The sequence below is a fragment of the Apiospora marii genome (assembly GCF_038362585.1).
Source record: "Apiospora marii strain CBS 49790 chromosome Unknown utg000005l_segment0_segment0, whole genome shotgun sequence".
Lineage (NCBI taxonomy): Eukaryota > Fungi > Ascomycota > Sordariomycetes > Amphisphaeriales > Apiosporaceae > Apiospora > Apiospora marii.
The window spans coordinates 4,450,019-4,467,004 of NW_027117377.1; the positions used below are offsets into that span (position 1 = coordinate 4,450,019).

General features: G+C 52.3%; 2 protein-coding genes across 2 annotated transcripts; both read left to right on the forward strand.

Annotated features, from left to right (window-relative positions):
- Positions 1 to 12,046: 12,046 nt before the first annotated feature.
- On the forward strand, positions 12,047 to 12,681 carry PG985_009261 (uncharacterized protein; the record flags this gene model as incomplete). The annotated part of the gene is made up of 2 exons (XM_066829029.1): positions 12,047 to 12,097; positions 12,184 to 12,681. The coding sequence occupies 2 exons, from the start codon at positions 12,047 to 12,049 to the stop codon at positions 12,679 to 12,681; spliced, it is 549 nt and encodes a 182-aa protein (XP_066683941.1).
- Positions 12,682 to 14,320: 1,639 nt separating this feature from the next.
- Positions 14,321 to 16,519, forward strand: PG985_009262 (uncharacterized protein; the record flags this gene model as incomplete). Its single annotated transcript, XM_066829030.1, has 2 exons — positions 14,321 to 14,677; positions 14,756 to 16,519. 2 exons carry the CDS (start codon positions 14,321 to 14,323, stop codon positions 16,517 to 16,519), a joined length of 2,121 nt encoding a protein of 706 aa, XP_066683942.1.
- Between the last annotated feature and the right edge of the window lie 467 nt (positions 16,520 to 16,986).

Sequence of the window (16,986 nt, forward strand, 5' to 3'; positions counted from 1 at the left end):
ATGCTTTTCACTCTTAGTTTGGCCAAGCACCAAGAGCCAGTACGTATTAGTATGCACACAACGTCGCACAGGAGATGCATATCCACCTGCAGAGGCACCCAGAGGCAAGCAAACAACCAGGACCTAAAAGTAGCTGTCGCCATCTTTTAAACTCTGCAGGAAGGTGGTCAGAAGACGGAGAGCCGCCGCGGACGCAACAGGTAGGTAGGGCAGATGCACGCATGGTTGAGGTCGTCGAAAACGGTCAGTTCAGGACGGCCACTGCAGCCAGCGCTTAATGAAATGCATCCATGCTCTGGTCCCAGGTTAGGGAAGCAGACACACACAGCCCTGTGGACGTTTGTTATTGTGTGGTCCGCGAAAGGGAAGGAATGAAAGCATAGGGCACGGCTCAGCGGGATCAAACGGCTTGGGCCGGTCTTTGGTCACCAGACGACGAACCGCATAATAAAAAGTAAGTAAATGTGCGGTGCTAATCAAGGACGAACCTAGCTTTTGCGCTTCGTTAGGGGGGAAACGTTCGTTCGCACGGCAGTCAAGAAGTCAAGACCTAGACGCTGAGTGAGTAAGTAAGTAGGCCAATATGGGTGTACGATGCCATCGAAGAGACAGATCTCAACCAACATTGTTTTTAAGTGCGCGCTTCATTCTTACCGCAACATGTTTTGACTCTGGTGATCGGTTTGCTTCTTTTCTCCTCTCTTCCTGTCGCCGGCCTTTCGTGTCTCAATCTGAAGCGTTGGGGAGCGTGGGATTGAGTGGCGGAGTGAGGAGTGATCCTCGCCCAGCATCCGGGTCCGTCTCTGCATCGGTCCAGAGCTGGCTGGCACCTCCACGCAAATGCTTCACGTGTCTGACATCTTCAGCCCTTCTCTCCGTGATAAATCATGTCTCAGAAAAAGGTATGTATGGCCCCATTCCGTTTACCCGCTGACATAGCCACATACGAATCATAAGTGTAAAGCGACACCTCTATGAACGAGCGATAGTGTAAGCCTACTGAATGTCCAGAGGCTGCCGTGAAGTGAAGGTGTGATAGCTAACCTAAGGAGCCAACCAGCATCGGATCTTGCCCCGAACCCAGTTTTCGGTTGGGGGCCACGGTTTTTCGCCAAGTTTATAGTGACCAAGCACTACTTTTATGCATCTGGGCTAGGGTACACATGGCAACTCTTTTTCTCAGTGCAACGCTAGGCGGGCATCGGACAATTTTCTGGTGTTGACGACTCAGAGGGCTCCAACTGTCAGGGGTAAGGGTCAGTATGCGACGAAAGCATGCAATCACTTTATCACTCTTGCTCTCTTGATTGCCTGTTTCGAAATGGCTGCTGCCGTCGAGTCTTGTTCCGCGACTGCAACCCCTCTTTTCGATATCAAACATAGTCGAAGAAGCAAGGCCGAGACATGCTGCATGTTTCCATGTTCATAAACAAAACCAACTAAGGGTACCAGCCGTGGGTGATTAATCGCTCGCAAGCCGTTGCCGAAATGTTGTCCGGCTGCACGCTATGACAGTTACCTGGGTCGCACCAGCTGAAGTCCCCAGTAAGGGAAAGTGGGGAGCATCGGCCCATGCCTACTTGCCTATCAGCTCACAAGAGTACCTCGTCAACGCCTCTCGACTCTGCGCCGTCAGCGGGGTCACGAAGCACGTGTGTGTTTATTGGACAGCCAAAACTGTTAGAGCAACCTGTCAAAAGCGGCGGATGGCTTTTCTCAGCTGAAAAGGCAAACATTGAAGAAGATGGTCGTTCTTGTGGATATCCGAGGCCAGTCCGCGCCAAGAAAGCGTTACTACTCACAGAGCCGCACAGAACTCTCTCCCTCTCTCTCTATCTCTCTCTCTCTCTCTCTCTTTGGTCCCAGTTCCAGGATTTGCCCCGTCTTCAGTGAATGGCCCGGATACACCTAAAGCTCTTGTGGTCTAAATAAAGTGTGTAACGCGGCCGGACCAGACATCAACTACTCTGGAGACTGGCACGGTACTTCAACCCTGATTTTGCCTGCCGCGCCATGCTTGAACAAGTATTCCACTCGTTTGCAGTAGAGAGCCCCGCCAACCCGCTTCATGCTGCCAGCAGCCAGCCGTCCACCGAGCGCGGGACCTGGCATTGGGCAGATCCCCCTGTACCTAGGTAACCACCAAATCTGCTAACTTACTGCACGATGTGTGCATCAATCAGCACTAACATCGGCCCAAGAATCAGACGGACCAGGCAAACGGTGCTCCAAAACCCAACTAAGAAAGCTCGTGTTGCAGTGGTGATGCGAGTGCGCACTCGTACATGAAGGGCAAGTAAGGTAGGCGACAAAATATACCTCAAAACATGTTGTACCTTTATATTTTTGGCTGTTGCATCTTGAGCATTTCCCAGGTCGCACGCGTACCCTCCCAACAGCGGCCACCAACCCTGGGCAGTCCGCCCTTGGGCCTCTCGGTCCCCTTCTAGAAATTTGGGTGGCAGGGTGGTGATGTGATGGGCATGCAGCAACCGCATCGTCACACCGAACGATCGACGAACGCCATTCGATCTCGGTCCAACCGCCATTACCACCCACCCAGTTGCCAGACAGTAGGTAATGTCTATGAGGCAATTCAAGGGGTCGCTGCCAGGTAAAGCAGAAGTCGATATCTGATTACATGACATGAAGGTTTCCCTCAGTTATCACTTTTCTGGCAGGCGTGTTATGCTGCTAACTGGCCCAGAACATGACATACGAGGTAACATTGCATTCATTCCAAACCCTCTTTGTGACCAGAAGGAGGCGCGACGATCCCCGGCCGCCCGGCGTTTGCTGTCTTCCGGTTCTCATTTCGGCGAATGGCCTGTTAATGATACAACCCCCCTCCGTCTCTCTCACTCCCTACATTTAAGGTTGACAACTGGGTGCAGCGATTGCTGAGAAAAGGCTGCTTCCTGCTCGTTGCGTGTAATTGCTATCTGCAGTCCTGAGACTGGAAGCGAAGCAGAGGTCCTCATGCATGATGGCGGTGCAGCAACTGTCAGTCTGGCAATCTGGCTGCGTTCCACGTTGCGCTAGACTGGGGGTGGTCATCATCATCCCAACTAATAACACATTGCCCCTGGCCTTAAGCCGTTTCGAGACTGCCAAGGTCGTCCCTTGATCAGGGCTTCTTCGGCATGGATGGGCGGAATCCTGGTCGGGATTACGCTGATAACCCACCAATGATGAGCCAATCGCCCTTCGTGCAGCGGGAGACTGTCCGTGCTACACAAAACATCAACACGCAATGTTGAAACGGTAAAGCACACAGAGTCTGGATGACCGCGGCCAACTGCATGCTGCCAACCAGGAAGGCATCCTATTGCATCGGACCGGATCGCCGGGATGGGCACGAGTCAATGCGTCGGGCTTCGCGCCGTTCAGATGGCACTGTTTGCGAACGACGACCAGATGACGGCCAGTGGCAAGTCTTGGTAATGCCTTGCTTGCCTTTTCCCTTGCTCTCTGACACGATGGCGGCTTCAAGAGGTGTTCGAAGAAGAAACATCGCAAGTCGCTGAATGCCGGCCAACTGTTTGACGTCAGTTGATGTTGCTTTTTGGGATGGCATATATCCCCATCCCCAGCAGCTATAGCAATGGTCCGGCAGCGACAGCAACACCACCACAACAGCCCTTGTGCTAGTTGGCTAGCTGGCAGATTCCGTAACGCTTTAGCGAACGAGTCTCATGATGAGCAGAAGAAATGACTATCATTCACGGAAGAATTTCATGCATTGCTCGCGGGCATCACTAGCCGGGCTCCGCAGCACATGGTTAGCCAGGTCTCCGTCCACCTTTTATCTGAGCGCACATATAGCCCTGCGTGCGTCCACCTTTTCGCGGCCGCTCAGATCCGATCACCGCTCCACCTCTCGGTCATTATCACGCTCCGCCTGGCGGGGACCGAATGAAAATCTCGGTAGTGGTGACCGGTCTGTGTGTTTGGCCGTGTGCCGCTGCGCAAACCATACCCTTTCCATCGCCTACAATCACGGCGCAAGACAAGGAACTAGGTTTCAGGGCACCCGAGTATCAGGCCATATTTTTATAGTATCAAGGACCAGGGCTGACCGGGTTCTCCCGTCGTTGTCGGGAACGGTCTTTCAGCAAAGGCCGCCCGTTCTTCCAATTTCCGAACTTGTGAACGCACCTCTTAATAGCCGCGATATCTTCTGGATGTCGATGTTGCTGTAGCAAACCCGATCATAGACCCTCCGGCAAGGCATCACAACAATAGAGTAACCGGGGCAATGATGCTGAGTGCAAGCGCTCAGACTGGCGAGAGGACCGTTCGCAACCCCTTCTGTTACTGTCGTAGATTCAGCCATCCAACAGATCTGGGCTCTAGGCTTGGCTCCCCGAAATCTTGGTGCGCCTGTCAGATTTTGGACTCGGCGTGGAAGTTAAACACTGGCGGCTATGCTACTGGCCTTTGGCTGTTGTTGCCGTTATTCGCTCATCGTCCCCTTTCTCTTTGGACGGGCCAGCCTGATGGCCAAGAACCGTTGGAACTTTAATCGACCGAACCCTCGTAGTCCAACTCAGTGCTGACTCTAATTTAGAGTCTGGAAGCCCCCGGAGTTTATATCCGAAAACCTCCCGGCCGTTTGTTCATTATCAGCCGAACTGTAAATGATGCGCGCAGCTGCTGTAGCTACATGTGCCCATGGACCTAAAGTATCACATCGTAGAGTGGGTGACACAGGGAGAGGGTAATCCTGAGCAGTAACACTTTCAGATTTGGGGGGCACTGGGGATACGGGGCCGAGAACTCTCTTTGCTAAAGAGTGGAAGAGCTCGCATACGCCCACCCGCTCGCACACACACACGCTTTGCGGCGTAGAGATCCTGCGATCCTGCTGCAGATGCAACTCATTCAACGCTCCACGAACCCTATTTTATCTTCCGAGACATAGGCATCTAGACCCCCAAGCTCTTTGTGTGGGATGATTTGCTAGGATATCTCATGTAAGCAGTAGATAAGTGTGGCGGTGAGCCTGTCTTCCGAGTCGATGGCCATTTGCCCCTGATTTCGGCCTGATCTTGGTTGGCGGCTGGCCCCCAATATCCCACCCCCAAAAACTTTCAAGTGAGGCAAGATAGGGAATTATGACTCAAAACCATGTGTTCCGGTGTTCCACGTATGAGATCCGGTGGAGAGATGCTGCATACTGCATTAGCGTTGGGAAAGTCTCGTTCTGCGAAGAGGCGGGCGCTTTAGCTCCCGGCGGGAAGGTAAGGAAGGGGGGAGGGGAGGAGCGCGCTGGGGGTACGTCCTGTGTCCTCTCTGTCTCTGTTTTTTTATCACGGGGTGCTCTGCTTCCATTGATGAGCGGCCTCTTCCCCATGGTGGACATCGGGAGAGAGATGGAGTAAGAGGGCCTTTCTTCTCTCGAGTGCCACTATCGAGTCATAGCCCCTCCATGGCGGAGACGGCGGAACACCAGGGGGGCTGAGTGTAATGGCGAACACACGAAGTTTGGAAACAGCGCGATGGGAAGAGACCGTGATGATACACCTACGTTGCAGGATATCCTATCCCCATACACCAAGAACTGGACCAGAAAAAGTCTGAAATGCCATCTAGGTTGACATCAAGAGCCATCGTCCTTCTCTCGCAGCTCTCCGTCTTCCTGCTGGACCAATAGCCCAACAACAAACAGTAAGTACATAGGCAGGTAGATAGATGACACCTCCTTCGATCTGTCTGAAGGGCGCGAGACCTTCGAACCAGGGAGAGGCCCCTCGTACCTTCCGAATAAATTGAGCGGTATCGTGTCCCCCTCCTCTTTCCCCTATCGAAGTAGTCAAGAGACGACCACGAGAACGATAACATAGGCTATGCCATGAGACATGACAGCCCCTACTCGGTTTCTCTTTCGATACTGGTTTTTCTGGTATCCCTTTGGACATGTCTCAGGTAGTGGCGCGTTAATCTTCATCGTAAACAGGTTTGCATATGGTAAGTGACCGTAGGCAGCACGATTAAAACATTTGAGTGAGGTGGCTAGAGGACAATGTCAACAAGCAGTTGGTATCATGGTCGGCCGGTTCTTCACGCCCATTCGCCGTCTCTCGTCGAATGGTAGCGGTTGATTGGGATGGGACTACCGCGTTCGTCCACCGTTGATCATTCTGGTGGCAGCATATCTGATTTTGGAGCTACGGATTGGTCTTCAACTTCCGCAAGATATGGAGAACCACTCAGACAGGCTCGAAACGGTGAGTCTCTGAGTAGTAGTGATGCTCCGTTTCACCTAGGTGATCTTGACGCCAATGGTGAAGCTCCAACATCCACATGTTTTGCCGCTGGTCTAGGGGGACGACTGATTTGACATTGGGTTTCTTGCTACCAGCGAGCTTCTCGAACATCCTTGAATACGCATTGATATGTACAAGATATCCCTGGTTCAGTGTCCTAGTCTAGGAACAACAGAGCGCTGCGCGCATAACCCAAGGAGCGAAACAGGCAGCAACGGGTCTTCTGCCCATCTCTGCGGAGCCAGGTACCAGTTCAACTATCATACGCACTGGAAACTGCGAGGACAACGTTACCTGCGCTGCGGTGGGTGGAGCTCAGTAGGCTTTTGTGATAAAGAGCTTGAAAAAGGAGGGCTGTGTGTAAGCGAGCACCTTGTCCTGACCTAGGTGTAGATCCGGCTCACGATGAATGACAGGAGTGTTCTCCAACTCTTTCCCCCTATTCTGTTGAGCGAGCGATTGAATCATACTCTATCAACGGATAAGCACGGCAGTCCCTCTCGTCGAGTTGCACAAATACCACCATGCTGTTACTTCACAAGTGGATGATTCCACACGGAAAGGGGGTTTACTGGAGAACGTGGATATGAGATTGATCACGTCTCTCGTTACGTAGCAAGTAGGTGTATCTAATCCAGACTGGCAATGTAGTCATTATCTCTTTAGCGAGCTCTCTGCTACGTATGGTCCACCACTAGCGGACTGTTTGGCTTCCAAAAGCCCATGTTTTGGTGATGCATTTCATGTTTGTTTTTGCTTTGACGCGGCCTGTTCTGTTTTCAAAGTATCGTGTATGACACGAAAGAACCCATCACGCACCACTACCATGAATACGACTGTCGAGTATCTGCCGCATCGAGGGGGCGGGGCGTTAACAATCAAGAGGCTGGCGACCTACCGTAGAACTGGACTCACCAGTGTGCACAGATGCTACTGTCACCATCGCAACGGCTTGGCGGGCGCCGGTCAACTCTCCCGTCGAGATTTCTGTCAGGTTGAATAAGAAGCCTGTAGCAATCGACCGAGACCACAGCCCGAGACGAATCGAAACATGGAGAGGATCGGGCCATCCAGTCATTACCACTTAAGATCAACAGCGAGAGTTCCCACTGCTCGTGCCTTCCGTGAAAATTTCACGGCAGGTAAGGCACATCACCAGATGAGCAGGGCGCCTGTGATTCGGAGTACAAAGAGTCACAAGAGCAAGATAAAAAGAACAGAGTGGAAGGGGTCAAGCAGTACTCAAAACGTGCGATACGCAAAGACCCGACCCTCTCTCCTCAAAAGTAGTCTGTAGGGATGAAGAATTCTGATCGCTTGTGGTAGGTAGTTACATGACCAACTCCCGGGAATGGCACGCAAGTGATAAATCGCCGCTGGAGGGTGTATCGTTGTGTGTTCCAACTGTATCGGGCGGGGGGTGATACCGTTGGGCCATCGACGCACGCCGCATGCAGCCGACGATAAGGCGGGTAGTCAGGCAAAGCAAGGCCTTCATGCCGTGCAACCAGCCATCGTTATCGAACCCCTCTCGATTGCCTGCTCCCGCATTCGATCTCTTGACCGTACAGTTATGAGGGAGCGCCATCGCGCACATCGTTCGGCCATATATACTTGCCGTCCGCGCGGAGCACATCTGCCGCGTCGACATATCCAGCATGTACTCTGAGTGCTGTGTAACGCCCATGAAATCCATGTAGCTCACTAAGATGTAGCACGTAAAGGACAGAAAACCACGGGTTGCTAGACGCATGCGACTTGCCGTGGCGAGATGTGCACAGGCCTTTTCTGCGATTCTCACTTGACAAATTGATTGCCATGTGATACAGATGGCCAGTTCTTCTCACATGTAAGGCCAAAGCTGCTCGCGGACTGCTAACATCCCCTTTGAATGTAGGCGCCAGATATGTTGTGCCTAGAGGCAAAGAATGCCTTTCTCCAGCCGGTATCGCTTGATCTTGGCTCACATGCCCATCTAATCCAGAATAGTATGTCCATATTGTACGGACCAAAGATGGACCACAATACATTAGTGGTATATCAGGAACAATAGCCCAATTCGTAGACAATATATCTCCAGTCGCATACTGACTGCTGACTTGAGCATTTGGCATCAATGTGTTGCTCATCCCAGCAGCGCCAGTGAATCTGCTCGAAACACCTGAGAGGCTCAGCATGAGCAGTGTGCTGTCGTATCTGGGGTATCAACGCGGGGACGGCTCAATTTGGTCGAAACTCGTGGGTTGCAATTCATGCAATATTCTGCATTGTTGGAGACGACATGGAGGAGCATGGCGGTGGTAGTTCTCCCCAATTCTCCCCCTGGTGTCCTGGTTTGGCGCTCACCGGTTGAGGCGTCGCGACCGAGAGGAACTGCAAATCGACTGATGGCAGCTCCTGATTTGCGACCAACGACTTTCCGCGGCGGGAACTAACGTGCATAAGATCCCACGGGAATTAGGTCGTTCTCCGGAAGTTTGTCGTTTCCGAGTCCCAGCATCCCGGACGCATAGTGAAATCCATGGTGACTACCGATCGATCGCTCATGCTTGGGTGGTGTCATGTAATTTGGCGGATCGAAGAAGTAGCCATAATAACGATTGGGTGGTTTCTTCCAAGGCTTGGCGATTGCCATGATGATTGCCGTAGAGCGCGTGTTGAACATACGAGAATCAATTGATGTGATACTGCTGCGTAATGCCAGATGCTCATTCTGTCGTTGCATATGTAAAACCCTTTCTACCATTGACATGTGAAAGACGCCCAGGTTAGAGTACACGAGCTATAGTGGGGTTAGTACTGCAAGGTCGTACAGGAAAATGAGAATAGCAGCTATCAACCCTTGTCGATCGGGTTATGTGGCTCGGTGGATCGTCTAGTTGTCTTCAGCTTCGATTAGCATATTGATAAAGCCCCGGGGGATATTCCTCGCATATTTGCCAAGAAGGGGAATCAAAGGTGGCAACAAATCTCCTGAATTCCGTTCTCTGCGGAAGAGACCGAGAACCTTGGACATAGGGAGAGCCGACAGCCACGCTTGTGGGAATTGAGCCAGGGTCAACATGACTCTGGGTTCCTTTCAGTCATCTTCTGCCGGGCTGGATAGTCGGCTTTACTGATGGATGCGTGTACAGGCATTGATTCCGACAAGGGTGAGTTGGCAGGGGGCTGAAGGCGTCCAGCAACAACTTTTTGCAGAATGGGCTAAGGGAAATACTGTACAAGGCTTGAAGTCCGTTTCCAATAGGCCGAGCGTGGTTGACGCCGAGTCTCGTTTGTTCGTTGGAGGATACTGAAACCCATGCCATATGTATGCATTGGATGCTGCAGCTCCTCATATGTATGTGACATTGCAGGAACCCATGGATGTTGACTGATAAGGTCGAATCTGGCGTTGTAGGCAACAAGTTTGTTCCAATCTCTTAGATAAGCAACGGCCGGAAGAGCATGACGGCAGGGTGATGCAGAGCATTGTTGCATGTACTCGGTGAAGATAACACTCTATCCTGGCCTAGTCTCCGGTTGGCAAGTAGATAGCATTGGACCTAAGAAACCGCCGGACCAAATCTTGAAGCTCGGACAACATATGATGAGATGGAGATTACCAAACAGTCGATTCAAGGCGTTCCAGCTCCTCATCGACATTCCATCGTAGAGCGAGTGAGTATAATCAATAACAAATTGCCTTGAACGCCCGATGATGCCTCCACGGAGACCAGAGAATGGAGGCTGGAGCCTAGGAAGTCTGCGCTTGGCATCACAATTTCCGAGGCAGCGGTGAAGAACAAGAAGACCGGAGTATCGCTTGGATGGGCTCTATTTCCATCGCATCTCGGGATGTTGTAACGGTTTGACCAAACGACTCCGGCGATGTGATAAGTAACGAATACACGCTAATGGAATGGTTGTTCGAAACAGCAGGGAATAAGGGACGGAAGGGCGAAAAGGTGGGTCCGATTGCTTGAGGTGACAGCTTTCACATGTCAAAAAGCGCGGAGCTAGTGAATATGTAGCTGGAAAGACCGGACTTTCTCCCCACTGACCAACCAGCATCGAATAGTAAATCAGAGCTGGAGTCTCTCGACATGAACAGTTATCGGCATGTGAGGGTACATAGTAGTAGCGGGCAGTGTGTGCATCCCTGGTACATGCACTATCAAGCACTTTTGCCAGTTTGCCAGTAACCATTCATCATAGCCCACCACTTTGACGTCCAAAAGAGTCTCCCGTCTTGCCCAGAAGCTGCCGGGCGATGTCTGTTGAACAGGGATGACCCACCATTGACTGATCAATCTAGTAGTACATGTGTGGTACGGGCAGTATCTCGACGTTGACTGTGCCTCTCCTGTCCAGACTCCAGAAGAGAAGGAGCAGAGGCAGACAAGAGAGACATGTGCATACATCAATTGCTACATGCGTAGCATTGAACACATGTAAACGGACATCAGCATCGTATTGGTCAATTCGCCTGGAGGCGCGCATGATAGCAGACACGACCAGACTCTGCCGAGTAGTCTTGTTGTGTTTCATGTGCCTCCTCGCCATTTCACCAAATTGATCCCATTCGAGAAATGGAAAGGGGACACGGCCGTACAACAGACAGTGCAGTCTTGGTGCAAGTATACTACATGTAGTAGTAGAACCAGCAGGTATGCCCATTGGAGCTTCTCCCTCCCTGTCTTCTCAGGGCTCCATTCTTCGACGTAAGCAACCCCGACCCACCGAATTAAGGCCTGGACATTGCATTGAGAGCCTGTAACCAGCACAGACAAAACAGTTGGTACATTGCTATTACTAAAGCACATGCAAATCACGCCTTCATGATGCAAGGCAAAAACCAACGAATGTTTGCGCGAAGGTACGAGGAAACTGCAGTGGCGCAACCTGGAGGGAATTGCTTTTCTGTATTCGAGGAAGCCCCATCTCCAATGGAATTACTACATGGACTGTGAGGCAGAGCACGATGGCCATGTACCCAACCCAGAGCCGGATATAGCTCGTCCACGTTCATTTGATCCAATTTTATCCTGGCTTGAGATAGGCTTGCACGCTCGATTCGTGTCGAAGCGCGTTCCAGCTCTTGTACCATGTGTGGCATGGGGAATCTCCAGATGTCTCCCAAAGCATTTGGTTAACCTAGGTAGGACTGGTAGTCGTATTTTCATATGCTGTTCCCAACGGGCTGACAATGCTTGAGCTACTTTGGGGGGCGGCAGGTACATGCACCGTTAACCGCACATGTACAGACTTTTGATTTTATTAGTCGCATGCCTGCCCACTCTGGGCCGGAGAGCTCTCTGCCTGCCTCGATATCGATCCAACAAAAAGCTCCTTCCCCCCATTGGAGTCGCTGTCTGTCTGGACTGTCAAGGCGAAGCTTCCATCTGCTCGTGAACTTCCAAACCTAACTTTGATTTTGGTACCATTCCCATCCTTCCCACCTTTCCCATCGATCCATCCGTCCCCCCTCCTCTCCTACCTACACATTACTTTCTCTCGTCACCAACTACCATCCCATCTTCCCCATCCACACCCTCAACTCCTTGCTCAGTGTCTGCTTCTCTTCTCCGGTCTGTCCTGGAAGAGTATTAGATAGAGCTCTCTCCCAGCTATCCTAGCATTCCAACAGGTGAGCCCCCTACGATATCTGGCTTGGGAGCCCACACCAACAAGCTGTGTGATCATGGGTGTCTGTTGTTGGTGTAACGTGCTGCTGACATGTCGCCGCGCTCTAGCTCACATACCGGCCCGAGTAATCTTACTCCCACGCCCGAACAATGGCTGCTCAAGTTAACGGCGAGGTGCACCCATCCTCGGCTACTCTCCAGGTAAGCGCCCGCCGCTTCATGATTTGCCCTATAACACGAACCGGTCGTCGTCTTTTTAAGACACCAATTGACGCCGTTGCCATTAGCACATAGCTGGATACCCCGTGGTCAACGACGCTTTGGCCAAAATCAAGAAGAACCCGTACGGCCAGAAATCGATAGAGATTGGAGACTCGGCTTATCAGACTTTTGGCAAGCCCCTGCTGTCCATCTTCGCCAAGCCTTACGAGTATGTTTCGCCGTATGTCAAGAAGGCTGATCACCTTGGCGCCGGCGCTCTGAACAAGATCGACGAACGCCTGCCCGTGCTCAAGAAGCCCACCGACCAACTGTACGCCGAGGGCAAGCAGGTCGTTTTCTACCCCGTCGTCAAGGGCAAGGAGACCACCGATCATGTCTTCAGCATCTACAACTCGGAGTGTAAGAAAGTCGGAGGCGAAGGTGTTGTGACATACGGCAAGGCTCTTATCTCTACGGGCTTGGTCATCACCAGCGAGACGTTGGACTGGATCGGCGACATCCTCCGAGCCGGCAAGGCGAAGGCGAAAGAGGCCGGCGAGCAAGCAAGCCAGGCTGCCAACTAAAAGCAGCACATGACCGACAAAGACGGGCAACGATCAGCATACTTAGTGCACTGCAATAGCACGGTCGTTCTCTGCTAGGGTGGCAGCTTTCTCCACCAGCCGGAACAAGACGATACGGATCAGTCTAGCGACTAGATGATTCTCAGCCGCAAGCCACTTGCCATCGTCACACGCTCAACCTCCCATTAATTTTCACTCTTGTTCATATATTTTTCAATTGTCTTTTTCTTTCTGGAGCTCACAGGCGCTGGGCGGATGAATTGACGCGATATGCTTCCTATTCCGCATGTCTCTGCTGCGCCAGAGCTCACGGGCATAGAGAGGAGCGGGACGTATCGACACGGGTTGTTGAGGTACTCTAGCTGGGGACTTGATGTGCTAGCTGAATGGAACGTGTATTTCTGAGAGATGCTAATATAATTGTCTCTGTCTTTTTATCACCTTATGACGCCTCAATTGATCAGGAGGTCGAAATCCTGCGATGCTGTAGAATCAGGGAGACGGAGTGCATTGCTCCTATTCAGCGGCCGAACTATATGAATGTGACCTTGTCGCCCGATAGTAGCGTAAAGCCGTTATCAAAGCTGCCTATCGTGACAGTTTCCAAGACTGGTCTATGACCTGGGGCAGACATATCACAGCGTGGAGTACTAAGGGTTTGCGTTGAGTAGTTCCCGTAGCGCCAAATATGTACTACTAACTACACGGATTTTGCGGTTGCAAATGGCTGAAGTCTTCCCAGACTATGGAATATACTCCCTCGGCTTCTCCATTATATTGCTTTGGTTCTCAATCTCCACTTGCTGGCACAGCGAACATGAGGGGATAAGACATGTCAGGAAGGCTATCGTGGGGTTGGTATTGCACGATAGGACAGACAGCAATGTTTCGAGGTCGGATCAACACGATGCATTGTGTTTGTTGATTGCTGCTGTCCCACATCCCGTGCTTCATGAAGTATTGGTCTAATAACCTGAAATATCATCCATTCGAGGGGACATCGAGATGCCTCTTAAGGGCCAGTGTTGCAGAGGGGTGATCTCCATTCTGACACATTCCCAACTGTCAACTCTGACCAGTTCCATATGTACAACAGCAAAACAGCCCTACGATCGACCTCCATTCAGGCATCCTTGCGTATCCAGTCAGTCGCCAGTCGCCAGCCTAAGTATCAGTAGTAGAAGCTCTCTATGTAGGTATTCCATGGGATCTAGCAGGTAGGTGGTTAGTTGTGTTGCTCAGTGGAAAAAGCCTCGTGCGCAAATGCATTGGTGCTCCAGTAGCATGACATTCCCCCACTATGGAAAGCTCGGCCGGCTTGTGATTGGACAATCTGAGGGAAAAAGGGACGCGGGTCGACGTGGCAACCCAAACAATTCAATAAACACAAGGTCATAATGGAGGATTCCACTTCACCGCCGAAGAAACATGCCCGCCAAACCCGCCCACTAAATCCCATCTCATCCCCGAACTCCCAGCAGAAGTAATGTGATCCTCTGGAAACACGCAGCAAAGTACACAAAAGGAGGCATCTCTACAACCACAACCATAGAACCACCCCAGCACCACTCGCATCGCACAGACCAAAATCCACAACACAGGGTTTCCCATACGCCCAATTTCCCGCCTGATCCCGCAAATGGAGCAATCGTCAAGCCAGCCAGGTTCGCCTGGCACGGCGCCTCTGCAGCTCATGTCCCCGGATCGCGTCAATCAGCAAACATCCCCTTCGCGGTCCAGCCACCATCGCGACAGCAGCATTCACGATAAGATCCAGCAGTTTAATAGCATGTCCCAGCAAATGTCGAGCGCCGCCTTCTCCAAACAACTCGAGCGCAAGACGGCCGACGCCGCTCTCAAGCGCGCCATGCTGGGCCGCGAGGAGGCCGAGTCCGAGATGCGACGCTATCGGGACGAGGCGCGCGGGCTGCGAAAATACGTCGAAGAGGGGCGCGAACGGGAGCGCAAAGTGGGCGAGAGACTAGAGACCGTCATGGTAAGTCGAACCATCCATCATCTCTTGGCCGCCGACCAAATGCAGCGGCTGACGAAAACTTTTTTTCTTTGTTTCTAGGAGAACTACGGACGCGCAAAGGAGACATATGCGCATACACAGGCCTTGTGGGAGAAGGAGATACGGAAGGCCCGCAAGGAGACGTTCAAATCGCAATCGAACATCGTCAAATTACAAGAAGAGCTCAAATCTACAAAAGCCGCCGCCAAGTCAGCCGAAGAGGTTTTGCAGCGCGAACGAGAGCGCAGCCAAGCCCGGGAGCAGGAAGCCTTCGAGGCAAGGTACCAGATCGTGGGTGTTCAGGAGCAACTCGAGCAAGCTCTCGAGCGTATTAAGGTTGTCGAGCAGGAACGAGATGCGTTCAAGACGCTTGCCAAGAATGAGGAGGTTGCGCGCATCGCGGCCGAGGGTCGCCTACCATTACCGTCACCAACAGAGGCCGAGGATGAGTTCTCTTCGCCTAAGAAGGCTCGGTCGTCTCTGAGCGCGGTGGACATCGTCTCCTCCGCTACGAGTGAGGCCGAGATTGATGATCTGACGCGCCTGTGGCAATGGGAGAAACAGAGAGCCGACCGGACACAAGACCACCTGGAGTTCTTGCAAACTGAATGCCAGTTACGGTGCTGTCCTTGCGCCTCGAAGAGCTCTCGTTCAAGCTTCCGTGGGAGTGTGACAAGCTCAGCCCGTAAGCCACGCCCGGAACCGATGCCCATTGTCGATGCAGCTGATTTCGTGATCCTGGGTCAGAAACCCAAAGACCAAGAGCGTCTCCCGACACCGACCGAAGACAGCACGGTGATTCATAAGGTGGATGACGACGAGCCTGCGGAGTTCCACGCATATGAGACACACGAAGAGCCTGAGAGGTCTGAGGAACCTGAGAGGCTTGAGAGGCCTGAGAAGCCTACGAAGCCGCGAGCGTCTAAAGAACCAAGACGTAGCACCATATTTGTGCCATCGGAGGGAATCTTCCGCACGCTCTCACAGCACGAGATCGAGGAGATGGAAGCAGCGAAAGAGGGCACAGCTGAGCCCCCGGCGCCGAAGGAATCAACTCGAGACCCTGTGTACTTTTCCCGAACACCATCTGTCGAACCCCCAGCGTTCGCCTTACTGGGCCAGGAACGTAAGGAGCGTACATCGCTGCTCTCTCTGCTGAATGCTCCTAGGCAGAGCGATCCGCATTCGAGAGCCATGAACATTCCCACAACGCCTGGCTATGCCCCCGACAGCAGCCACGAGGAATCCCAGCAGCCGAAGTTTGAGCAATCGGCCGGAAGTTCCTCAGACCACGTGAATCTTCCAGAGCAAAAGCGTTTCGCAGAGCAGAAGCGTTCCTCGGAGCAAAAGCGAGCTTCGCAACAAAAACGCACTTTGGAGCAAAAGCGTACTTCGGAGCATAAACGTACCTCCGATAATGCGCGACTTCCAGAGATGAGGCGTTCCAGGGAGAATGCGCGTTCTGTGGAGCACGCACAGGCGGAATCGAGGCTAAGGGCGTCGGCCACTCGCCACACCACCACAACGACCACCACATCAGTCCCTCTCCGTGAAGGGGATAAGAACCCCCGGGAGTATATGAATAGTGCCATGAACTCACGCGAGCCCTCACGCGAGCGAGCCCCGTCATTCGACCGTCACAACCCGGCATTGACACCGACTATGACGCGCGAAGAGGCGCTGGCCCAAATCAGGGAGCGCCGCGGCCGGGCTCGTAGTGCAGCCCAAGGCGCGGTCACGCCGCACAAGCAGCAGGTGTCCGGCGTGGGCGATCGTAGGGACGTTAGTGCCCCTGCCGGCAGAGCTATCAAGGGCAGAAGCTGAGGTCCATTCACCCCCTCTTGCTACTCACAGAGTGTCACGAGAAACAGGGCTGCAAGGGGTCAAGTTAGTTGGCTCTCAACCGGTCCCAGGCGCTTGGTATCCAACGAGTGGAGAACGAGTTTCTCTTTGATTGGAAGGTGTACGGCTGGTTTGAATTGGTCTTTCTTTGCGAGGGTTTGTCTTTTTGGGCTGATACGGCGAGTTCGGAGGGCCTGAAAGAAGGATGCATTTACACCGGTGTTCAGGAACTGGACATACCCACGGCCGCAAGGTTACGATTATGACGGAGTTTGTGTGTTGGATTAGTTAGTTATATCTTTAATCTGGAGGATGACGCGCTGTATACCCTTCTCTTTTTTCCCTCTTTTGGGTATTAGAGGTTGAGCGAGTACGTATATCATAGACAGAAGAAAGATACCACTTTGCACGATTGTGTGTTCATTGAAAACAGAAAGAAGATCAAACGA